The sequence below is a fragment of the Carcharodon carcharias genome, chromosome 1 (assembly GCF_017639515.1).
Source record: "Carcharodon carcharias isolate sCarCar2 chromosome 1, sCarCar2.pri, whole genome shotgun sequence".
NCBI classification, from domain to species: Eukaryota; Metazoa; Chordata; class Chondrichthyes; order Lamniformes; family Lamnidae; genus Carcharodon; species Carcharodon carcharias.
The window spans coordinates 52221824-52248254 of record NC_054467.1 but is presented as its reverse complement, the minus strand read 5'-3'; the positions used below and the strand labels follow the sequence as shown (position 1 = coordinate 52248254).

Sequence of the window (26431 nt, the reverse complement as noted above, 5' to 3'; positions counted from 1 at the left end):
CACTGGAGTCAGGGAGGATCCCAGAGGACTGGAAAATCACTAATGTAGCCCCCCTGTTTAAGAAGGGAGTGAGGCAAAAGACGGGAAATTACAGGCCGATTAGCCTGACCTCGGTCGTTGGTAAGATTTTAGAGTCCATTATTAAGGATGAGATTTCAGAATATTGGAAGTGCATGGTAAAATAGGGCAAAGTCAGCATGGTTTCATCAAGGGGAGGTTATGCCTGACAATTATGTTAGAATTCTTTGAGGAGGTAACAAGTAAGTTAGACAAAGGAGAGCCAATGGATGTTATCTACTTGGACTTCCAGAAGGCCTTTGACAAGGTGCCGCACAGGAGGCTGCTCAGTAAGATAAGAGCCCATGGCGTTAGAGGCAAGGTACTAGCATGGATAGAAGATTGGCTGTCTGGCAGGAGGCAGAGAGTAGGGATAAGGGGTGGCAGCCGGTGACTAATGGAGTTCCGCAGGGGTCAGTGTTGGGACCACAACTTTTCACTTTATACATTAATGATCTAGATGAAGGAACTGAGGGCATCCTGGCTAAGTTTGCAGATGATACAAAGATAGGTGGAGGGACAGGTAGTATTGAGGAGGTAGGGAGGCTGCAGAAGGATTTGGACAGGTTAGGAGAATGGGCAAAGAAGTGGCAGATGGAATACAACGTGGGGAAGTGTGAGGTCATGCACTTTGGTAGGAAGAATAGAGGCATGGACTATTTTCTAAATGGGGAGAGAATTCAGAAATCTGGAGTGCAAAGGGACTTGGGAGTCCTAGTCCAGGATTCTCTTAAGGTTAACTTGAAGGTTGAGTCGGTAGTTAGGAAGGCAAATGCAATGTTGGCATTTATTTCGAGAGGACTAGAATATAAAAGTAGGGCTGTGCTGCTGAGGCTTTATAAGGGTCTGGTCAGACCACATTTAGAATATTGTGAGCAATTTTGGGCCCCGTATCTCAGGAAGGATGTGCTGGCCCTGGAGAGGGTCCAGAGGAGGTTCACGAGAATGATCCCAGGAACGAAAGGCTTAACGTATGAGGAACGTTTGAGGACTCTGGGTCTATACTCGATGGAGTTTAGAAGGATGAGGGGGGATCTGATTGAAACTTACAGAATACTGAAAGGCCTGGATAGAGTGGACATGGGGAAGATGTTTCCATTAGTAGGTGTGGAGGAATAAAATACACATATAATTGTGAATGAAATAAACTACATGTATAATTGGGAAAGGAAATTGAAATACATGTATAATGAAATTACTGTAGAATGTCCCCAAACAGTTGCGCAGTCAGCGCATAAGTTAGCAAATCAAAGGGCCAGTGCTACCTTCCCAGACTAAGGGGCTCCAGATGTCAGATACGGTGGTGAAACCCAAGAGACAAACTATTGTGTGTGCATTGCCCAGGATATGTAACCATTAACAAAAACAGAATTACCTGGAAAAATTCAGCAGGTCTGGCAGCATCGGCAGAGAAGAAAAGAGTTGACGTTTCGAGTCCTCATGACCCTTCGACAGAACTTGAGTTCGAGTACAAGAAAGAGTTGAAATATAAGCTGGTTTAAGGTGTGTGTGGGGGGGGGGGGGGGGGGGGGGGGGGCGGAGAGAGAGAGAGAGGGAGAAGTGGAGGGGGTTGGTGTGGTTGTAGGGACAAACAAGCAGTGATAGAAGCAGATCATCAAAAGATGTTAACAACAATAGAACAAAAGAACACATAGGTGTTAAAGTTGGTGATATTATCAAAACGAATGTGCTAATTAAGAATGGATGGTAGTGCACTCAAGGTATAGCTCTAGTGGGGGTGGGGAGAGCATAAAAGATTTTAAAATATTTAAAAATAATGGAAATAGGTGGGAAAAGAAAAATCTATATAATTTATTGGAAAAAATCTCCCATCTCCCGCGCATCCGCCCTCACACCTTCTCCTCCCTCCCAGAAACATGTTAGGGTCCCCCTTGTCCTCACTTATCTCCCCACCAGCCTCCGCATTCAAAGGATCATCCTCCGCCATTTCCGCCAACTCCAGCATGATGCCACCACCAAACACATCTTCCCTTCACCCCCCCTATCGGCATTCCGTAGGGATCGCTCCCTCCGGGACACCCTGGTCCACTCCTCCATCACCCCCTACTCCTCAACCCCCTCCTATGGCACCACCCCATGCCCACACAAAAGATGCAACACCTGCCCCTTCACTTCCTCTCTCCTTACCGTCCAAGGGCCCAAACACTCCTTTCAAGTGAAGCAGCATTTCACTTGCATTTCCCCCAACTTAGTCTACTGCATTCGTTGCTCCCAGTGCGGTCTCCTCTACATTGGAGAGACCAAACGTAAGCTGGGCGACCGCTTTGCAGAACACCTGCGGTCTGTCTGCAAGAATGACCCAAACCTCCCTGTCGCTTGCCATTTTAACACTCCACCCTGCTCTCTTGCCCACATGTCTGTCCTTGGCTTGCTGCATTGTTCCAGTGAAGCCCAACGCAAACTGGAGGAACAACACCTCATCTTCCGACTAGGCACTTTACAGCCTTCCGGACTGAATATTGAATTCAACAACTTTAGGTCTTGAGCTCCCTCCCCCATCCCCACCCCCTTTCTGTTTCCCCCTTCCTTTTTTTTCCAATAAATTAAATAGATTTTTCTTTTCCCACCTATTTCCATTATTTTTAAATATTTTAAAATCTTTTATGCTCTCCCCACCCCCACTAGAGCTATACCTTGAGTGCCCTACCATCCATTCTTAATTAGCACATTCGTTTTGATAATGTCACCAACTTTAACACCAATTTGTTCTTTTGTTCTATTGTTGTTGACATCTTTTGATGATCTGCTTCTATCACTGCTTGTTTGTCCCTACAACCACACCAACCCCCTCCACTTCTCTCTCTCTCTCTACCGCCACCCCCCCCCCACCCCCCACACACCTTAAACCAGCTTATATTTCAACTCTTTCTTGTACTCGAACTCAAGTTCTGTCGAAGGGTCATGAGGACTCGAAACGTCAACTCTTTTCTTCTCCGCCGATGCTGCCAGACCTGCTGAGTTTTTACAGGTAATTCTGTTTTTGTTTTGGATTTCCAGCATCCGCAGTTTTTTTGTTTCTATATATGTAACCATTAACACTATCTATTTGCTAAACCACTATTGTAATTGCCCAAGTTTCTGTCACGAACCTTCTGCTATATCTGTATATAAAGAGATGTTAGTCAGAGTGCTGGCTAGCTCCAATGTATGCTGCTGGGCTCTCCATGATATCACGATTTTAATAAAAGGCTTCCGAGACAAACCTCCTGGGTCTGAGTGTTCACTCCGATTTCCGCGACAGTAGGAGAGACTAGGACCCAAGGGCACAGCCTCAGAGTAAAGGGATGACCTTTTAGAACAGAGATGAGGAGAAACTTCTTTAGCCAGAGAGTGGTGAATCTATTCATGAATTCATTGCCACAGAAGGCTGTGGAGGCCAGGTCATTGAGTGTATTTAAGACGGAGATAGATAGGTTCTTAATTGGTAAGGGGGTCAAAGGTTACGGGGAGAAGGCAGGAGAATGGGGTTAAGAAACTTATCAGCCATGATTGAATGGCGGAGCAGACTCGATGGGCCGATTGGCCTAATTTCTGCTCCTATGTCTTATGGTCCCTCCCAGCCGGAGCCTTCACAGGCTCCACGGGCCAGAGGACGGCAGCCAAGGTCATCAAGGCCAACAGGACAGCAGAGTCAGCAGGCTGTCTCACAAGCCACTCTGAACGATGGGGCGGCACGTAAACATAGCACCCAGAAACGTAAGCATAAGGCACGTTAGGCACTCAACGGCTATGTCACTGGTGATTTTATGTTGGCCTTAGAATAGGGAAAAATATACTTATGTTTGCAATAGAGATGTTTCTGTTATATGTTGGACATAGTAAAGTCCACTTTTCTGACCATGGCTGAGGGTGGTTCCTTTGTGCTGCATTTGTCTTTTTCACAGACATATCATGAGTGTTTGAGTGGACATTGATGTTTCTGTACTAAGCCCTTAGCTACATGAGGTAGCACCTAAGTGCCGCACGTGGAAGTGCCAGGCAATGCTGATCCATGTGTGTGGAGCTAGCTGAAGGTTCATTGGATTAAATTGTCCCGGGTGTCCCTGCCTCCTTGGTATAATAGTGGGTCAGCGTGTTGCCCCTCATCATTGCCCTGTGCTTCCTCATCCTCTGAGTCACTGCTGGATTCATCATGTGCAGCCTCATCCAGTGGGTCAAGGTCTTCATCATCAACTGCATCCCCCCTTTCCAGCGCAAGATTGTGCAGGGCGCAGCATGCTACCACTATCAGAGAGATGCGATTTGGGGGGTACTGGAGGGTCCAGGCAACAGAAGTACATCTTGAGAAGACCAATGGCTCTCTCCACCACTTATGGTGCCCTGGCTCCTATTGTACCAATGCTCAGCTTCTGCTCTTGGACAGCAGAGAGGCATCACGAGCCACCTTCGCAGGGGATAGCCCTTGTCACCCACCAGCCAGCCATCCATCAAGCCGAGCTGGAGCACTGAAGAGCCCTGGCACCTGGGAGTGTCTGAGGATGTAGGCTTTGTGGGTGCTGCCTGGGTACCTTGCACAAACTTGCAGAATCAGCATCCTGTGGTCACACACTATCTGCACGTTCATGGAGTGGCAGCCCTTCCTGTTGATGAAGGCACTGGGCTTACCTGCTGACGCATTGATGGCCGCATGTGTGCAGTCTATTGCACCCTGGACGCGGGGGAAGCCAGCAATCGCTGTAAAGCCTCTGGCTCGCTGTGTCTGACTTGCTTGGTCGCAGCGGTAGTGGATGAAGGTAAATGGACGCCTGATCAAAGCGTCCACACAAGTGTGGACAGCTAATTGGGAGACACTGCAAAGATCACCCACCGAGCCCTGGAAGGAGTCAGAGGCATAGAGGTGGAGGGCAACTGTGAGCTTACAAGCTGCTGGCATGGGGTGTCCACCCACACATGTCCCTATTTACACATCCTTTAGATAATATCACCACCATCAACACCCCTTTGTGCTTTTGTCTATGACATCTTTGGCAGTCTCTTCTTGGCCTCCACCTATGACTGGCCCCCTATCGAGATCTTCTATCCCACCCCCTTCTACCAGCATATATTTCATCTCATTTCTATACGTCTTAGTTCTGATGAAGGGTCATACAGACTCGAAACGTCAAATGTATTCCTCTCCGCAGATGCTATCAGACCTGCTGAGTATTTCCAGGTATTTTTGTTTTTGTTCCACCAATGTTTGCTGCCCCTTGCTGTTTTTGAGCTCCACCCAAACAGATTCCATATTTTGTTTTTCTGATCTGAAATCCTCCCTTACTAATGTACTGATCCCATCTTTATTATCAGTGCAAACCCCCCCTCCTTTTCCTTTTTGCCTGACCTCCTAAACATTGAAAATCCTTGAATATTCAGTTCCCAGTATTGGTCACCCTGTAGCCATGTTTCTGTAATGACAATTAGAGCATTTCCATTTACCTCTATTTGTAGTTTTAAGTCATCTATCTTGTTGCAAATGCAACGTGCATTCAGGTAGTGTGCCCTTAACTTTCTCTTTTTAATATTATTCCACATCCTAAACCTAGCTGATGCTCACCTTCATTTCCCCTGCCTTCTAATTTCGCTGACTACTCTTCTACTTCTTGTTACCAGCTTTAATTGCTTGCAATTTGAGCTACCCCTCACATTCCCATCCCCCTGACAAGCTAGTTTAAACCCTCTCCAACAGCACTAGCAAATCACCCTGCGAGGTTATTAGTCCTGGATCTGTTAAGGTGTAACCAGTCCATTTTGTACAAGTCTCACCTGCACCTGAACTGATCTCAATCCCTCAGGAACCTGATGCCCTCCCTAATACATCAGTTCTCCAGCAACATGTTCAATCGCTCAATCCTCCTATTACTATGCTCACTATCACTTGGCACTGAGTGTAATCCTGAGATCTGAAAGCATTAGAGACGATGCGGAGAAGATCCACAAGAATGGTTCCAGGGATGAGGAACTTTGGTTATGTAGATAGATTGGAGAAGTTGGGACTGCTAGAGAGTGGACCTGTGTGAGAAGGGCAATGGTGGCGGGAGATTAAAACTGGTGGCGGAGAGGGAGGCCCAGCACACGGAGAGCGGACCTGCGTGAGAAGGGCAGCGGCAGCGGGAGATAAAAACCGGTGGCAGAGAGCCCCACCAACCTATTTCTACCTGTCAGAGCCCAAGTGTGATGTCAAAGGAAAACAGGTAGGTGATTGGTGGGTATCTCTTCTGTGTCTCTTTTGATTGGCCAAGTGGTTTAAATCAGATATTATTACAATTGATCAGTACAGTTAAGAAATTCACTTTTAAAATATTTAGCATCCAAATTAATTCAATAAATAGAATACAGATGGCTGGGCAGGCAATGTATTGCAGCTGTAGTATGTAGTAGCTGGTGAAGCTGGTGGACGCTGGTGCGATCCATGGAGACCACATCTGCAGCAAGTGTTGGTTACTCAAGGAACTTCGGCTCAGAGTTGATGAGTTGGAGTCCGAGCTCCGGACACTGCGACACATCAGGGAGGGGGAGAGTTACCTGGACACTGTGTTTCAGCAGGCATTCACACCCCTTAGATTAATTACATCAAATTTGGACCATGGTCAGGGACAGGAGGGTGTGACTGCAGCTGAGGCAGGAATGGGGATCCTGAATTTAGATTTGGAGGAGCCTCAGCAGTTTCCCTTGTCCAATAGGTATGTGGTTCTGATTCCCTGTGTAGATGAGGGCACAGCCTGCAGGGAGGATGAGTGAACTGCCCACAGCACCATGGTACAGAGCACCATTCAAATGGAGGGAGAAAAGAGAAATGTAGTAGTAATAGGGGAAAACATAGTTAGGGGAATAGATACTGTTATTTGCAGCAAAGACAGAGAGTCCCAAAGGCTGTGTTGCCTACCTGGTGCCAAGGTTAAGGACATCTCTTCTGGGCTGGAGAGAAACTTGGAGTGGGAGGGGAAGGATCCAGTTGTCGTGGTCCATGTAGGTACCAACAACATAGATAGGACTAGGAAAGAGATCTTGCTGAGGGACTACTAGCAGCTCAGGGCTAACTTAAAAAGCAGAACCACAAAGGTAATAATCTCCAGATTACTACTTGAACCACATGCAAATTGGTGTAGGGTAAATGCGTGGCTTAAAGGTTGGTGTGGGAGAAATGGGTTATGATTCATGGGGCACTGGCACCAGTACAGGGGAAAGAGAGAGTTGTTCCATTGCGACGGGCTTCATTTGAACCATGCTGGGTCTGTGTCCTGACGAATCATATAACTAGGGTTGTGGATAAGACTTTAAAATAATTAGTGAATTGAAGGGAAGTTTAAAAAATCAAAAAGGAATGAGAGAGCAGAGACGCAGGGTAGTGAAGAGGCAAACGATAATCAAAGTTTGACAGGAAGGGGCAGAAAATATAAGCAGAAGAGTACAGCAGAAATCAGAACCAGAATGAGTAATAATGGTAAAAAGTCAAAGCTGAAGGCTCTTTATCTGAATGCACACAGCATTTGTAACAAGATAGATGAGTTGATGGCACAAATAGAAATAAATGAATATGACTTGATAGCTATTACAGAGATGTGGTTGCAGGGTGACCAAAGCTGGGAACTCAATATTCAAAAGTATTCGACGTACCTGAAAAATAAGCAAAAAGGAAAAGGAGGCAGCGGAGCTTTGTTAATAAAGGAAGGTGTCAGTGCAGTGTTGAGTCATGATATAGGAGCAATAGATCATGATGTGGAATCAGTTTGGATGGAAATAAGGAAAAGCAAGCGGGAGAAGACATGGGTGGGAGTCGTCTATAGGCCCCTGAAGAGTTGCCTCACTGAAGGACAAAGTATAAATCAGGAAATTATGGAAGCGTGTAGGAAGGGCGCTACAATTGTCATGGATGATTTTAATCTACATATTGACTGGACAAATCAGATTCGCAGGGGTAACGTGGAAGATGAAATTGTAGAGTACATCAGGGATTGTTACTTCGATCAATATGTTGCAGAACCTCCCAGGGAACAGGCTATTTTAGATCTAGTAATGTGTAATGAGGTGGGGTTAATAAGAGATCTCATAGTTAAGGACCTTTTAAGCGGCAGTGATCACAACATGGTAGAATTTCAAATTCAGTTTGAGGGGCGAACAACTCGGGTCTCAAACCAGTGTCCTCAACTTAACATTCAAGCAGACATTTCATAACGCTCAGCAAAAACCTATCCCAGTCAAAAAAAAGGACTCAAAGAGAAGGATGAACCACCCATGGTTAACAAAGGTGGTCAAGGAGAGTATCCAATCAAAACTAAGGCATACAAAGAGGCTAAAACTACCGGTAGGCCAGAGGATTGGGAATTTTTTAGTAACCAGCAGCAGATGACTAAAAAGCTAAAGAGGGAGAAAATTGATTATTTAAGTAAATTGGCAAGAATTATAAAAATAAACAGCAAGAGCTTCGACGGGTATATAAAAAGAAAGAGAATGGCTAAAGTGAGTGTGGGACCCTTGGAGGGTGCAACTGGAGAATTGATAAAAGGGAACAGGGAAATTGCAGATAACTTAAACCAATATTTTGCATCGGTCTTCACGGTGGAGGACATTATTCATCCCAAAGATATCAAATAAACAAGGAGCTAATGGGAGGAAAGATCTTGTTATAGTCTCTATCACGAGGGACAAAGTATTTGACAAACTAATGGGACTAATGGCAGACAAGTCGCCAGGGCCTGATGGCCTAGACCCAAGGGTTTTAAAGGAAGTGGCTGCAGTGATAGTGGAGGCACTGGTCGAAATATCCAGAACTCACTGGATCTGGGAGGGCCCCAGTGGATTAAAAAACTGCTAATATGATGCCCCAGTTCAAGAAGGAAGGGAGACAAAAAAGCAGGAAACTATAAGCCATTCAGCCTAACATCTATCATTGGGAAAATGCTATAGTCCATTATTAAGGAAGAAATAGCAAGACATTTAGAAAAGCTTAACACAATCAAACAGAGTCAACATGGTTTCATGCAAGGGAAATCAGGTTTGACAACTTTGCTAGAATTCTTTGAGTATATAACAAGCAAAGTTGATAAAGGGGAACTGGTAAAAGTAGTGTATTTGGATTTCCAGAAGGTATTCGATAAGATGCCACAGAAAAGGTTATTGCACAAGATAGGAGCTCAAGGTATTAGAGGTAATGTATTAGCATGGATTGAGGATTGATTAACACACAAAAGACAGAGAGTAGGAATTAATGGGTCTTTTTCAGGTTGGAAAGGCATAACTAATGGAGTGCCACAAGATTCAGTCCTAGGGCCTCAATTATTTACTATCTATATTAATGACTTGGAGGAGGGGGCAGAGTGTAATGTATCCAAATTTGCTGATGATACAAAAATAGATGGGAGGGCATTTTGTGATGAGGGCATAACAAATCTGCAAGGGGACATAGATAGGTTGAGTGAGTGGGCAAAAACTTGGCAGATGGAGTTTAATGTAGGAAAGTGTGAGGTCATGCACTTTGGTAGGAAGAATCAAAAGGCAGACTATTATTTAAATGGAGGAGACTCCAAAAAAGTGCAGCACAGAGGGATCTTGGTGCATGAAACACAAGAAGTTAGCATGCAGGTGCAGCAAGTAATTAAGAAGGCAAATGGAATTTTGGTCAGCAATGCTAGAGGCTTAGAGTTTAAAAATAGGGAAGTCTTGTTACAACTGTACAGGGTGTTGGTGAGGCCGCACCTGGAGTACTGTGTATAATTTTGGTCCCCGTATTTAAGAAAGGATATGCTGGCACTGGAGGCAGTTCAAAAGAGATTCACTAGGTTGATTCCTGGGATGAAGGGGTTGACTTATCAAGAATCTAAACAGGTTAGGCCTTTATTCATTAGAGTTTAGAAGAATGAGGGGTGATGTAATTGAAACATACAAGATTCTAAGGGGGCTTGACAGGGGAGATGTTGAGAAGATGTTTTCACTAGTGGGGGATTCTCAAACTAGGGGGCATAGTTTTAAATGAGTGTCCCCTTATTCTGTAACTGAGCTGCGACGGAATTTCTTCTCTCAGAGGGAAGAGAATGTCTGGAATTCTCTACCCCAGAAAGTTGTGAAGGCTAGATCACTGAAAGTATTTAAAGAGGAGAGGCAGTGGCATAGTGATATTGTTACTGGACTGGTAATCCAGAGACCCAGGGTAATGCTCTGGGGCCTCGGGGTCAAAATCCCATCATGGCAGATGGTGGAGTTTGAATTCAATAAAAATCTGAATTGAAAGTCAGATGATGACCATGGAACCGCTGCTGATTGTTATAGAAACCCTCTGGTTCACTAATGTCCTTTAGGGAAGGAAATCTGCTGTCCTTATCTGGTCTGGCCTACATGTGACCCCAGACCCACAGCAATGTGGTTGACTCTTAAATGCCCTCTGAACAGGGCAATTAGGATGAATAATAAATGCTGGTCTAGTTAGTGACACCCACTTCCCATTAACAAGTACATTTAAAAAAAAAAGAAGTAGATTTTTGAAATATTGGAGAATTGAGGATTATGAGGAACTGGCACAAAAGTTGAGTTGAGGCCTGGGGCAGATCAGCCATGATCTTATTAAATAGTGGAGCAGGCTTGAGGGGCTGAATGGCCTACTCCTGCTCCTGTTTCTTATGTTCTTATATTCTCTTTGAAGAAGAGAAGGCTGAGAGCAGTTTTGTTGGACATATTCAAAATCATGAGAAGTCTGGACAGATAGGCAAAAAACTGTTCCCATCAGTGGAAGGATTGAGAACTAGAGGGCCTTGATTTAAGGTGGTTGGCAAAAGCAGCAACAGCAAACTGAGGAAACTGATTTTTACACAGTGAGTGGTTAGTGGTTGGCCTTCATCACAAGGGGATTTGAGAACAAGAGTAAAGATGTCTTGCTGCAGTTGTGTAGAGCCTTGATGAGATCTCAACTGGAGTATTGTGTATAGTTTTGGTCCTTTTATCTAAGGAAGGATATACTTGCCGTAGGAGTAATGGAGGTACACCAATTTAATCCCTGGGATGGCGGGATTGTTTTATGAGGAAAGATTGGGGAGATTGGGTCTGTATTCCCTTGAGTTTTGAAGAATGAGGAGTGACCTCATTGAAGCTCACAAAATTCTTACAGGGCATGACAGGGTAGATGTAGATAAGATGTTTCCTCCGGCTGGTGAATCCAAAACCAGGGGACATAATCTCAGTAGACCATTTAAAACTGAGATAAGGAGGAATTTCTTCACTCAGAAGGTGGTAAATCTTTGGAATTCTCTGCCCCAGAGGGCTTTGGGAGTTCAATTATTGAGCATGTTCACAACAGAAATCGATAAATTTTTGAAGACTAATGATATCGAGGGATATGGAAATAGCATGGAAAAGTGGTATTGAGCTGGATGATTAGCCATGATGTAACTGAATGGTGGTGCAGGCCTATTCTGCTCCCATGTTCCTATCTGGAATGCACTGCCTTGCAATAGAGCATATTCAATCCAGCCTTTCAAAAGAGAATTGGATCATTATCTGAGGAGAAAAATTTGCAGGGCTATAGGGAACAGACAAGGGAATGGTAGATGAATTTCTCTAGCAGACAGCTGGCCTATAAACATGACAGACCAAATGGCCCCCTTCTGTTCTGTAACTATTCTATGGGCAGAATCTTACAGTGCCCCCCTGTCCCTCTGCCTGCCCAGATCTATCCACAATTTTATGAAAGGATAGGCAAGGCCTAGGTCGGCCTGCCCACCCTATCCCAATTGAGGCACCGAAATGGGAAATTACTGACCACTGTAGGGCTGCTTCCCGCTCAGTCTCAATTTTGAGATGTGGGATTGAGGGCAGGGGAGGTTGCAGGGTGCTCCTTCAATGGCCTCCTTTCCACTTTGGGTGCCCTTCCACAAGATCTGTCCCCTGCAGGTGCTCCCTCAGCACACCCGCCCGCTGGCCTCCATCAAGAACCCTACCTTCTCTCTACACCTCTCCACAACTCACTATTCCATCATAAGATCATCCGCACTTACCTGGTCCTGGATTCTGGGACTTTGAATCTGGGAGCTGCTTGTATTCCCATTCCCGTCACTGCTGCTACTAACACTGCTGCCAGGGAAACCCCACCATCTGAAAAACCCTGCTCTATAATTTGTTCTATATTCCTCAAATATTAAACAAAGCACTTTGGATTTCAATAGCTAAACCTAAAGAAACTGTCAATCAGACGCAAAACTAAACAAACCACAAAGTATATTTTAGTTAAAGTATAAGGTACCTCACTCAAGATTTCTCCCAGCAGACTAAAATAAACTATCCTTAGAACATTTGTAACAGTTTATACTTGGAATGTTATTCTGTATGTGACTGATTTAGTGACTATATTAATGAAGTCATTATTGAGCTAAAATTAAACAAAAATTGTGAATTTTTACCATTTTCACAGTCTGGTTTACAGTTGATAAAAACATTTGAAATGTTAAGGATGGTTTGAAATTCATTCATCTAAATGTTCATCTATTTTTCAGATTGCTGTATTCAGTTCTTCCCCATTCTGTTGCCAACGAGTTGAGACACAAACGTCCCATTACTGCTAAACGATATGACAATGTAACCATCCTTTTCAGTGGAATTGTTGGATTTAACACATTCTGCAGTAAACATGCCTCAGCCGAGGGAGCTATGAAAATTGTCAACCTCCTCAATGATCTTTATACAAGGTTTGACATCCTCACAGATTCACGCAAGAACCCTTATGTGTATAAGGTGGGTTGCACTATTTTTATTGGGTTCAATTTGGAATTAAAGATTGGATTCCTGCACAGTATTAGTAATTACAAAATTCTCCTCCTGACATTGCTGGTGGAAACAGGTGCGGATGCGATTTGAAAATCACATTCCCGGAGGACAGCACTAGGTCCTGCTGCCTCCAGAATGTAATGCAATTTTCATGGGAGAATGGGACAAGTATCTTTCAGATTAAATCAATTAAACCAAATCAACAAAATGAGGACAAATCAAGCACAGCCCCTAATTCAGGTCAGCTGTAAAACTAAAGACAAAATTTAAAGGAAACTTACAACTTCAAACCTAAATGTGATTAAAGGGGTCAATAAAGCACCCCAGTCCCCACGGTGCCCACCGAGCACGAAAGGCCTCAAGAGTGCCAGCAGACACCGCGTGCTCCCTCTCCAAAGACACCCGGCCGCGAACGTAGCCGCAGAAGAGGGACAAACAATCGGGCGGGGCTTCCCCGTCGATCGCCCGCTGCCTGGACCTGTTAATGGCCAACTTCGCCAGGCGCAGGAGCAGGTTCACGAGGAGGTCCTTCTCCTTCCCGACCCCCTTCCGCACCGGGTGTCCATAGATCAGGAGCGTGGGGCTGAAGTGCAAAGAGAACGGGACAAGAGTTGACTGGACCCACCACGCCACTAATTAAGTGGCTGTTAAGGTACTTGTGGAGCTAATTAAAAGGCCTCACTGGCTGTTTGGGATTTGCACTGAGCAGGCACGGGAGCATAAAGTATCTGGAATTTGTCAGGGTGAATTTGATACACAGGCAGCAGGGAGCCATCAGGGCTAATGGAGGCACTGCTGCAATCCCATACTCCTCCACAGTAAGCCCAGTCATGGATGTCACTCGCCTTTTTAAATGCATCTCGTTGACTGTGTCCCATCTTCAGTCCACATCCAGTGCTGCTGATTGGTTGCTGAGCCTGCCTGCAGCCAATCAGGCCATTTACATCTAAAAGTAGATGCGAGACAGGGTCACGACACAGGACTGAACTGTCAGCCGAGTTCTTGACCCAGAATTGAAAATCCAGCCTGGAGTGTCAGTCAGCGGGAGTGATGATCACAAAATCACCTGCAGAGGTGTGCGCACCTGGTTTGCTGTGCCTTAGTCTGCAATCATAGAATCATACAGCCCTGATGAAGGTCATTTGGCCCATCATGCCTCTGCTGGCTCTTTGAAAGACCTATCCAATTAGCATTCTCCTGTTCTTTCTCTATAGCAGCACAATTTTTCCCCTTCAAGTTTTTAATCCAAATCCATTTTGAAATTACTTTTGAATTTGTTTATACCTACTTTCAGGTTCTGCATTCCAGATCTTAACAATGCTCTGTTTAAAAATGTTGACCCAGACCTCCTGGTCTCCAGATTGTCAGAGACCGGATGTAAAACCCAAGATGCACGTCAGTACCCCAGAGATGTCCTGATGTGTTGACCTGTATGGGCATTTCCCAGGAAGTTTGCACTTCTGATGGACAACTCCACTGCTCCCTAGGACCTTCTGCAAAAGTCTGCGACACTGAGCTAGACCAAGGGACTTCAGACAGTTCCAAAGTACTTACCGGATAGTTAGCCAGGAAACAAAAACAAAAATACCCGGAAAAACTCAGCAGGTCTGACAGCATCTGTGGAGAGGAACACAGTTAACATTTTGAGTCCGTATGACTCTTCTAGAAATCATACGGACTTGAAACGTTAACTGTGTTCCTCACCGCAGATGCTGAGTTTTTCCAGGTATTTTTGTTTTTGTTTCAGATTTCCAGCGTCTGCAGTATTTTGCTTTTATCTTAGTTAGCCAGGGAATGTTAGACAGAAGAATCCTAGTCTAACTCCTGCATAACTAGAGAACTGGTCCTCTCCAGTCACTCACACTGATCCCCAGGCAGCCACTCCCCCCAGGATGACCCAATTACCCCTCCTAACTACACTAACCTTGGCCACCTGACCACACCCCCAACTCAACCTGACCCATCACTACTCAACTACACCCCTGACCAGACCTGATACCCCTTACCACTCAATTACCCCTCCCTGACTCAATCCGACTAGCCCCTTGCTTGACTGCCCCTCCGAACCCTGCCTGACTACTCCATAACCCAACAACCCATTCACCCACCTGCAACCTCACCCACCTACCACCATAGTCACTAATCAACCTACCCATCTAGCATCTCAGCCACCTATCACCCTACCCTTCTACCACCTCATGCACCTGCTGAAGTATCCATATGCAACCTCACACACCTGCCACCCTATGCAACTGCCATGCTACATACCTGCCAGCTCATTCACGTGCCGCCTCACCTGCCTGCCACCCTCCCCACCTACCACCCTGCCTGCCCTTGCCACCTGCACACCAATCCACCTGCCCTTACTACCTTACGCATTCACTCATTCATCTACTCGCCCATTCATCCACTCGCCCATTCATGCACTCGTTCATTCATCTACTCGCCCATTCATCCACTCACCTATTTATCCACTCGCCCATTCATCCACTCTCCCATTCGTCCACTCGCCCATTCATCCACTTGCCCATTCATCCGCTAACACATGCTGGACATTTAAATTTAACATACAGCAGCTTGTGCACTGATTCTCTTCACAGGTCTCTGTGTGTTTTTCTGTGCTAAATGAGCTCTTCTGGCTGCTGCAATGGAAGTCAGATGCTTTTAAACGTAACTAAGTAAGTGCGCAGTTTTCTGATTGATCAGTGTCGGACATGGTGGTTCCAGCATTGATTGGATGATTTGAGCCGTTCTTTACATCCTTCCTCTGGTTGTTTCTCCAAATGCCTTCAGAAGGAGGCCATTGTGCCCATTGTGTCTGCACCAGCACGAATGAGCAATTCACCTGGTGCTATTTTTCTGCTTTCTCCAATAATGCAATTCTCTTGTGAATGCCTCATTTAAAATTGCCTCCCACCATACTCAGTCAGTGCATTCGAGGTTTGAACCACATGCTGCCTGAAAAAGTTTATCCTCATCTCTCCATGCTTCTTTTGCCAATATCCTTAAATCTGTGCCCACTTATGGAGAGTCTTACACCATTTACTTTGAGAGGTTGAATCATAACCCTTGATGAGGCATTGTTTCCATGTTAGAAACCACTCCATCTTTTGAGAGAGCTAGTGGTGGAATTATGGTTGTCAATGCTACTAGATGTCTGAGAATCTCCAGGAATTAAAGATGAAGTTTCTAGACATAGAATCACAGAATGATTCCAGCACAGAAGGAGACCATGTGGCCCTTTGTGCCTGTGCTGGATCGTCAAATGAGCAATTCACCTACTGCTATTCCCCCACCTTCTCCCCATAGCTCTGCACATTCTTCATTTCCAGATAACCCAGCTCCCTCTTGAATGCCTTGATTAAAATTGCTTCCACTGCATACCAAATACAAAGCACATGCTGTGTGAAGAGGTTTTTCCTCATGTCTCCATTGCTTTTTAGCCATTTATCTTAAATCTGTGTGCCTGCTTGTTCTCGATCTTTCTACCAATGAGAACAGTTTTTCCTGATCCACTCTGCCCAGATCCCTCATGATTTTGAACACCTCTATCAAATCTTCCTCTCAGCCTTCTCTTCTCCAAAGTGAATAGGCCCAACTTCGGCAATCTAGATGCGTAACTGAAGTTCCTCATCCCTGGATCCATTTTTGTGAGTCTTTACAAACACTTGCCTGTGGAAAAAGCTTTTCCATATTTATTCTTTCATAAACCCCAATAATTTTAAACACCTCTCTTAAATCTCCAGTTTAACATTTTCTCCTTAAGGAAAACAGCCACAGCTACTCTGGTCATTCCAGTTTGCTGAGTTGCTTCACCTCTCATGGCATTCTAGTATATCTCCTCCACATTCTTTCCAAGGCCTTGACATCTTCCTAAAGTGTAATGTCCAGATTAGGACACAATACACCAGCTGAGGCCTAACCAGTGATTTATAAAGGTTTAGCATAACTTCCTTATCTTTGCTTTATGCATCTACTTATAAAGCCAAAGATCCCATATGTTTTTTATAACAGCCTTATGAAATTGTTGGAGTATCTGCTATATATACATCCTTAGATTACTCTGTTCCTGTAACCTCTTTAGAATTGTGTAATTTAGTTTATATCGGCTGTTCTCATTTTTTATTCCAAAATGCATCATTTCACATTTCTCCGCATTACATTCCACCTGCCGTTTGCGCCCAGTGCTCCCATTGAGCAAAGCTCTTCTCACAAAGCAAAAAATGAGCATTTTTTTTAACAACTGTTAAGATGCATTTTTTAATGTTTAGATGCTTTAAAATTTAAAAGCTGACTGTTTCTCTGAATATATTCCCTGGGACTATAAAGCAAAATAACGTCAATCAAAAATATCTTTCACTAGAAAGCTAATTGTGAGAGTACCTTTATCCTAAAGGAACTATAGCCAAATGTTTAGGATGCAATCATTTCATTCATAAAGAAGGTGGAAGACCAAGTGTTAAGCGTCCTTTGGAAAGGATTTGCATTAGTTATTAACATTTAATCTTAACAATGTTACACATTTATTAGCAAGGACCTAAATCATTAATTGAGTGAAATATTGGGATACCTCATTTTCAGATGTCACACTGGAGCCAAAACTTTCAAATTACACTATATATAATACCCACTTTGCTCTGGAAAAATGCAACCCTACAACATAAGGACATTTGATGCGTCCACTGTTACTGCGCCAAACAGTTTTTGAATCCACTGCATAAATTTGCTCATGAATAATTTTTCCATGATAGTTGAATTAAAGCAATTTTGATTCTATAGTGATGGTTCTGAACTATTAAAAAAGCATAACTTACATGCACTTTAAGAAAACATTGTACACCTCTTCTTGTCAGACCAGCAGCCTCCTTGGACCAACAGCTATAAGTTTCTTCCCCCAGGTTGCTGTGACTCCCCAGCAAAGGTCAAGGAGCTTGCTTCTGATATATTAACTAACCCCAAGGTCAGAAAACTGCTCGAGATCATTGTGGCATAGTGTGGGCAGAAGTGTCCATCTGCTTCACTTTTACTAAGAACATGGTGAAATAAATGGAAAGCCCAAACCAGTATGACCAGGCTGCACTCAGAAGCTGAATTAGATGTGTCACTGAGGCTGCCAGTTTTCTTCATTCCCCCATTACATTAGCTGTCAAGTGCCTTGCCCAAATGGTCAGTTTTCAAATGAAAGCCTGGGCAGTAAGGCCACAAAATTTGGTTGTGTTAAGCCTGTGCTTTCAGCTGTATGGATGCTGTTTCAGGTCCAAAATGGTGTCTGTGGTGTGTGTGTACATGTCTGGTGCTGGTTGCACTGGAGCTCATTTTGGTGAGGGCATTACGGCATGCACAGGGAATATGTGCTGGAAGTCTGCAAAGTAGGTAGATATTTATATCCATAAGCGTATAACATTGATTTATCATCAGTGGTGCCATTTCAATCCAAATGCTCCAACTAATGTCCTATCTTGATGCTGCAATAAAAGCCATCACAAATCAAATATTCCAAGCTAACTTTATAATTTGAACCATCAAATATGTTATCAAAGGTTAACTAATCACCCTTGTGCATTCCCTTAGTGTCTGTTTTCCATGTGCCTTTGTCTTCCTGGTGCTTTGCAGTGTTAAACAATGGCTGATGGATCGCCATGTAAGGCCTAGAGGAAGAGGAATTCCTTTTCTCATGGGGTCATTAGTCTTTGATATTCTCCAACTCAGAGAGCAGTGGAGGCTGGGTCATTGAATATATTCAAGGCTGTATTACACAGAGGTTGGATCTACAAGGGAGTCAAAGGTTGTAAGGTGTGGTTGGGGGGAACAGGTAGAGAAGTGGAGTTAAGGCCACACTCAAATCAGTCATGATCTTATTGAATGGTGGAACAAGCTCGAAGGGGCAAATGGCCTATTCTTACTCCTATTTCTTATGATCTTTTGATCTAACAATGGAGGATTGTTGACTTATGGCAGGGAAATTGCATATGGCCATGGAGAATGACCTCAAGTAACTTTGATTCTAGAAGGCCTGACTTTGGCATGGGTGGCAGCAATCAGGGCTGGTTGGCTGATAGTCAATATCAAGAGCACTGGCAGAATGACAGTGATTGGAGGACAATTGCTGTCATCTTGAGAACCACCAGCAGGTTTGTGCCTCACAGTGACATGCCACTCCCATGGGGCAACACCTCATCAACCCAAGCAATGTGTTGGAGGACAGATAGCTGAACTGCTGTGAGACCCTACAAGCCCCTTTGCAGTGGCATCCACAGCTATGATGGCAGCAGTCTGACCTTGAGAGGCAACATTACCATCAAGCCAAGGGATCAACGCTGGTTTAAGAATAAGTGCAGGAGGGCATGTTAGGCGTAGTACCTGGCATACCTGAAAATAATTTGTCAAATTGGTGAAGCTACAACACAGGACTATTTGCATGCTGAACAGCGACAGCAGCATGCGATTGAAAAACTGAGTGATCCCACAACCAACGAATCAGATCAAAGCTCTGCAGTCCTGCCACATCCAATCATAAATGGTGTTGGACAATTGCACAACTAACCTCCTAAAGAGGCTCCACAAATAACTCGTTCTCGATGGGGGAGCCCAGCAGATCAGTGCAAATGACTAGGCTAAAGCATTTGCAACCATCTTCAACCAATCCATCTCAGCCTCCTCCTAATGTCCCCCAGCATCACAGATGCCAATCTTCAACAAATTCGATTCACTCCTTATGCTTTCAAGAAATGGGTAAAAGCAATAGATAATGCAAAGGCTATGTCCCCTGACAACACCCCAGCAATAGTACTGAAGGCACATGCTCCAGAACTAACCACATCCTGAGTCAATCTGTTCCAGTACAGCTACAACACAGGACAATGTCAAAATTTGCCCAAGTATGTCCTGTCCACGAAAAGCATGAAAAATTCAATCCGCCCCAATTACTGCCCCAACAGCCTCCTCTTGGTCATCAACAAAGTGATGGAAGATATACAAGATGTACAACAGAACCCAGACCTCTATCATCTAGAAGGACAAGGGCAGTAGACACAGAGAACACCACCACCTGTAAGTTCCCTCCAAGCCACACACTATGCCGACTTGGAACCATATTGCCATTCCTTCACTGTCGCTGGATCAAAGTCCTGGCACTCCCTTCCTGACAACACCATAGGAGTGGCTGCAGTGGTTCAAGAAGGCCACTCGCTGCTACCTACTCAAGGACAATTAGATATTAGTAACAAATGCTGGCCTTGCGAGTGATGCCCACATCCCATAAGAGAATTTTAAAAACCAAGGTAAGTTTTTATGAGAGCAGTCTGACTTTCTACTGCAGCACTCAAACATTGGGAGGCTTCTGCTTAGCTTCAACAGAAGCTGAGACATCAGCCAGCAGACTATGCATCATGGTTGGTGGAGCGAATGGTTTTGCCAACGCTGCAACACTGGAAGGAAATTGGCTGCAAACTCTGAGGAAAGTCGTGCGCAAGGTTGGTGCTGGGCCCCTCCATGATCCTTAACAGTGATAGCAGGCTTTCTGACAGGCATGCTCATCGGTCTTTATTGTAGGCTGCCCTGTTGAAATACTTATCTAAATATTAATTCCTACCAAAGCCAGTTGGTGAAGTAGGAAACTAGATGTCAATCTTTTACTTAATGCTGAATTTATTTACAGAATGCAACACCGCAAATGTCTGCCTTCTCTCTGACCAACACCCAGTGTCCCAGTAGTCTTTCTTTCTACCCTTTTGATAGTATTTGCTCAAGGTATTTAATCAATCAATGCCCATCACCCCTGTATCTATAACCTTGATAATACAGTTAACAGACCATTAACACTGAATCGCTTACAGCTGAACTCTCCTGTGAACTAGTCCTCCAGTGAGCTGGCACTACAATATACTTTTCCCATCCTGGCTGCCAACAATCAACCATGACTTTAACTTCACATTCATAGCTTTATATACTTAGCTGCAAGCCTCACACCCACATCTCACAGCTTGCACACATTGCCACTATTCAACCATGTCAGGTACATCATCCAGACTTATCTCCCCACACTAACTGACACACACTTCCGTCTCTCTTGCAGAATAAAGTGGTGTAGGCTCACTGTGTGCAGATTCCATTCTAAGCCACCCTCTAAAGTACACACAGTATCAGTCTGGAAGTGAGTGACATTTGTTCTTGAGACAATTCTATCCTGCTCTTCCACCTCCTTCACTTCCATCACTGCCTGCACAGTTTGCAATTCTTGGGTATCTGAAAGGAGAAAGCCACAAGACAAGGAGTGTGGTTTGAAGAGTTGTGGGAGAAAGCAGGAGGTGCAGACTTAGACCAGCTGCAGTTTGTAAATCACAAGAAGTTGTGGGTCAGGAGAAAGTGGGACGTGAGAAGGAGGATTAAGTAGGAAAGTACTGTCAACTTTGGTTTCAGCCCTGCTGCTGGCCTCAGTCATGGCCAGTCCAAGCCGGCACGTGAAGCTGGTCCCCAACCAGTCAGGTACTGCTGCCCATGAAAGTAGGCCAACTTGCTCTGCAAGAGAGAAGGAAGTGTGTCAGTCCATGTGCTGCAATATGTTCAGGTGATGTGCCTGTCATGGTTGAATAGCAGGCAGTGTGCGCAAGGTGCGAAATGTGGGTGTGAGGCTTGCAGCAATGCTAAATGTGTGAGAATAAGGTGAAGCTGTGAATGTGAAGTTAGAGGCTTGGCTGATTGTTTGGAGGTGAGTGAAGACGGAGAGGTGGCAAACTGAGCAGTGTGTGAGGCTAGTGGTGCCATTGGTGGGGTATCACATTTGAAAATGCATTCACTGATCTTGATCACTCATCAAAGGTCATTGAACTTCTTGCAGTACTGCATCCGTTTCCTCTGAGGTAGACTTCTGGTATGGTCCACATGATGACTATCAGCTCTCATTGCTTTCATAGTGTCTATTCGGAGGACCTCCTGCTCCCCTGAAGATAGGTGACTTCTCCCATCCACATCCCTCAATCAAGGCCCTCATTGCAGTTTCAAAAAACTTAGAGACCATTACCTGCTATATTGTGCTTTATTCGGTGCGGTTCCTGCTCACACTCTCTTCTGTAATCAGTTCCAGAACCTGCTCCAGCCAGAATGCAGCTCCCCTATAAGCGGTAAAGGCTGGCACTAAGTGATGGTGCCTCTCATGATTCTTACCCCCTGCTTAAGAGGTTAGCCAATCAGCAGCGGTCTTTGTGCTAGCTGCATATTATAGTTATTTAAATGGACAAACGCTCACAGTATATGTGTTGCCTGCATTGGAAACAATGGATGTAGGTTAAACGCCAGATTTTAGGCCTTAACTAATGTCGTAGCCCAAGCACAGGTTATAGCATCATAGGAACATTACAGCCTAACATGATTCTATAGTTATCCAAATTATTTATACCGTAGGGTTGTAGAGATAAGCCAGGGAACTACAGACCAGTGAGTCTCACGTTGGTGGTAGGGAAACTATTGGAGAAAATTCTGAAGGAGAGCATCTATCTCTACTTGGAGAGATAAGGTTTGATCAGGGATAGTCAGCATGGCTTTGTCAGAGGGAGGTCATGCCTAACAAATTTGATTGAATTTTTTGAGGAGGTGACCAGGTGTGTGGATGAGGGTAGAGCAGTTGATGTAGTTTATATGGATTTCAGCAAAGCCTTTGACAAGGTCCTACATAGGATACAGGGTAATTTGATAAGGTGGATTCAAAATTGGCTTAGTTATAGGAGACAGAGGGTGATGACAGAAGGATGCTTTAGTGACTGGACACCAGTGCTGGGTCCCCTATTATTCGTCATTTATATAAATGACATAGGTGACTATGTCGGGGGGTAGGATTAGTAAGTTTCCGGATGACACAAAGATTGGCTGGTTGGTTGACAGTGAGGCTGTGCCTTGGGCTACAGGAAGATACAGATGGGATGGTCACATGGGCAGATAAGTGGCAGATGGAATTTAACCCTGAAAAGTGTGAGGTGATACACTTTGGAAGGAGTAATTTGACAAGGAAGTATTCAATGAATGGCATGACACTAGGAAGTTCTGAGGAACAAAGGAACCTTGGCGTGTGTGTCCATAGGTCTCTGAAGGCAGAGGGGCCTGTTAGTGGGGTGGTGAAAAAGGCATATGGAACACTTGCCTTTTTCAATGGAGGCATAGATTACAAAAGTAGGGAGGTCATGTTGGAGTTGTATAGAACCTTGGTGAGATCACAGCTGGAATAATGTGTGCAGTTCTGCTTGCCATATTATAGGAGGGATGTGATTGCACTGGAGGGGGTGCAGAGGAGATTCACCAGGATGTTGTCTAAGATGAAACATTTAAGTTATGAAGAGAGGTTGGATAGACGTGTTGTTTTCGTTGGAGCAGAGAAGACTGAGGGGCGACCTGATCGAGGTGTACAAGATTATGAGGGGCATAGACAGGGTGGATAGGGAGCAGCTGTTCGCCTTAGTTGAAGGGACAGTCAAGAGGGGATACAAGTTCAAGGTGAGAGGATGGATCTTTAGGGAGGATGTGAGGAAAAAACCTTTTTACCCAGAGGGTGGTGACACTCTGGACTACTCTGCCTGGGAGGATGGTGGAGGTAGGTTGCCTCACATCCTTTAAAAAGTACCTGGATGAGCACTTGGCATGTCATAACATTCAAGGCTATGGGCCAAGTGCTGGTAAATGGGATTAGGTAGGTAGTCAGGTGTTCCTCACGCGTCGGTGCAGACTCGATGGGCCGAAGGACCTCTTCTGCACTGTGTGATTCTGTTTTTGCCTTATATCTGTATTCTATTCTTCACTCTCTGTGAAGAACATTGGGCCATCCTGAGGCTGAACAACGAACTATGTAAGTGTAAAAGCAAAATACTACAGATGTTGGAAACCTGAAATTACAGAAAATGTTGGAAATACAAATAAGATCAAGAAGGATCTGTGGAGAGAGAAACAGAGTTAACATTACATGCCAATGACCTTTCATCAGAACTGAAAGTTAGAAAATTAATATGTTTTAAGTAATGAAAAGATGGGGGGCAGGGTGGGCAAAAGAGCAAAAGGGAAGGTCTGTGAAATTGTGAAGGACAGGAGAGATTAAGTGACAAAGGAGTTAGTGGGGCGAGGCCAAGGGAGTGATAATAAGAATATAAAAATATAAGAGATGGGAGCAAGAGTAGATCATATGTCCTGTCGAGCCTGCTGCGCCATTCAGTATGTTCATGGCTGATCTTTGGCTCCAGTTCCGCTTTCCATAGAACCATAGAAAAGTTACAGCACAGAAGGAGGCCATTCAGCCTATCTTGTCCATGCCAGCCCGAGGACACCCAGGTGCCCTTTCTAATCCCACCTTCCTGCACCCGGCCCATAGCCCTACAGCTTACAGCACTTTACGTGCAGATCCAGGTACTTTTTACGAGAGTTTAAAGTTTCTGCCTCTACCACCAACTTGGGCAGCGAATTCCAGACACCCAATACCCTCTGCGTAAAAAAGTTCTTCCTCATTACCCCCCTACACCTTCTGCCACTTACCTTGAATCTATGTCCCCTGATTCTAGATTTCTCTACCAAGGGAAACAATTTTGTCTTGTCCACTCTATCTATTCCCCTCATAATTTTGTACACCTCAATCAAGTCACCTCGCAGCCTGCCCACTATCTATATCCTTTGATTTCCTGAGAGATGAAAAATCCATTTATCTCAGCTTTGAATATATTCAACATTGGAGAATCCATAACCCTCTGGGGTAGGGAATTACAAAGATTCTCCTTCTCTCAGTCCTAACTGATCAGCCTCTTATCCTGAGAATGTGACCCCATGTTCTAGAGCTGCCAGCTGGGAGAAAAAACTCCATATTTACCCTGTCACGCCCCTTCAGAATCTTGTATGTTTCAATGAGATCACCTATGATTCTTCTGAACCCACAGAATGATTTATAAGGGGCAGCTTATCAAATGCCATTTGGAAATCCAAGTATACTACAACTACTGGCTCCCCTTCATCTACCTTACACCCTCAAAAAACAAATAAATTCGTCAAACACAATTTTCCTTTCATGAAACCAGCTTAACTTTGCCTGACCCTGCTAAGTACATTGTTAAGATTTTTCAAATAATTAATTCCAGCATTTTCCCGACCGCCAGTGCCATGCTAACTGGCCTGCATTTCCCTGTTTTCTCTTTCCCTCTTTCCTTGAATTTGCTAACTTCCAATCTGCTGGGACCATTTGAGAACCTAGGGAACTTTGGAAAATCATAATCAAAGCATCCACTATCTTTGCAGCTACCTATTTTTGAGCCCTTAGATAGAGACCATCAGATTTGTTGGATTTTAGTCCCTTAAAGTTTTTCTCTGCTGATATCAATTACCTTAATTTTGTCATTCTTATTAACACCTTGGTTACCCTCTATTTCTGTAATGTAACTTGTGTTGTTTTCCATGACAGACATACAATATGTGTTTAATTTCACTGCCATTTCCTCATGCCCCATGATAATTTCTCCTGTACCTGCCTCTGAGTGTCCAGAGTTTACTTTATCTAATCTTCTTTTTGTTATATTTATAATCTTAGCTAATCTTTCCTAATGTCCTTTTTATATACTTATAAAAACTCTTATAATCTATTTTCATATCCCTGGCTAGTCTACTCTTTCATATTCTATTTTATTTCTCTTATATCAACTTTTTGCCAGTGTTTTGTTAGTTTCTAAAACACTCACAATCCTCAGACGTACCAGTATCCTTTGCAACATTATAAGCCTCTGCTTTTAATCTAAGACTGTCACTAGCTTCCTTAGTGAGCCACAGATGGAGCTTTCTTGCTGAGATTTTTTTTAAATCAGATGTACTTTTGTTGAACATGTCAAATTGTTCCTTTAAATGCTTCCTACTGTTTATTTACCTTTTAGTCTATTTATGCAATTAACCTTGTCCAATCAACCAACCTCCCCTCATCCCAAAATAATTGGCTTTGCTTAGGTTTACGCTAAGGTTTGTGATTGGAGTATGTCAGATCTCAGATTTCCCACCGATGCAGGGTGCGATTGATTGTATTCATGTGGCGCTGGGATCTCCATCGCATCAAGTGGTCAATTACATTAGCTGCTAGGGCTTCCATTCACTGAATGTGCACCTGGTGTGCGACCATCAGAAACACGTCCTACACATCTGCACATGGTTCCAAGGGAGTGTCCCTGACCCCTACATTCTCAGTTGGTCATAGATCCCTGATGTCTTCCAGGGTCCACAGGCAGTTCACTTGCGCTCTGTGATCAGGGTCATGTCATGGAAACACAGCCGTGAAACTTTAAATGCACCTGATTCTTTGTCCACCTTCAGCACCCAACCCCTTCAGGAGCACAGCATCACAGTCACAGATGCTGAAGAGATGGGGGCCAGCCCCACCTCAAAGGTGCTGAGAGCACACAGAGAGAATAGCCGAACTCTATGGCACCTGCCCATGACATTCTGGCAGCAATGACAAGCACCGTCGATGTGCCAGCATCAGTAATGTGTCCAGGGAGTGTAAAGCCGGATCATCACTTTGGTCTGAAGGCTGCACAAAGCACAGGGAAGAGGCCCTGGACTGAGCCACCTGTACAAGAACCAAAGTTTCACTCGAGTGACACGAACACTGCTCATCAGAACAAGG

The 26431-nt window shown here is 44.4% G+C and overlaps 1 protein-coding gene across 1 annotated transcript in view; it reads left to right on the top strand.

Annotated features, from left to right (window-relative positions):
• Positions 1-26431, top strand: part of gucy1b1 (guanylate cyclase 1 soluble subunit beta 1) — a 364679-nt gene that overhangs the window by 295550 nt on the left and 42698 nt on the right. Inside the window, exon 9 of the mRNA XM_041193526.1 lies at positions 12534-12771. Coding sequence (XP_041049460.1) covers positions 12534-12771 — 238 coding nt within the window. The remainder of the gene's footprint in view (positions 1-12533; positions 12772-26431) is intronic.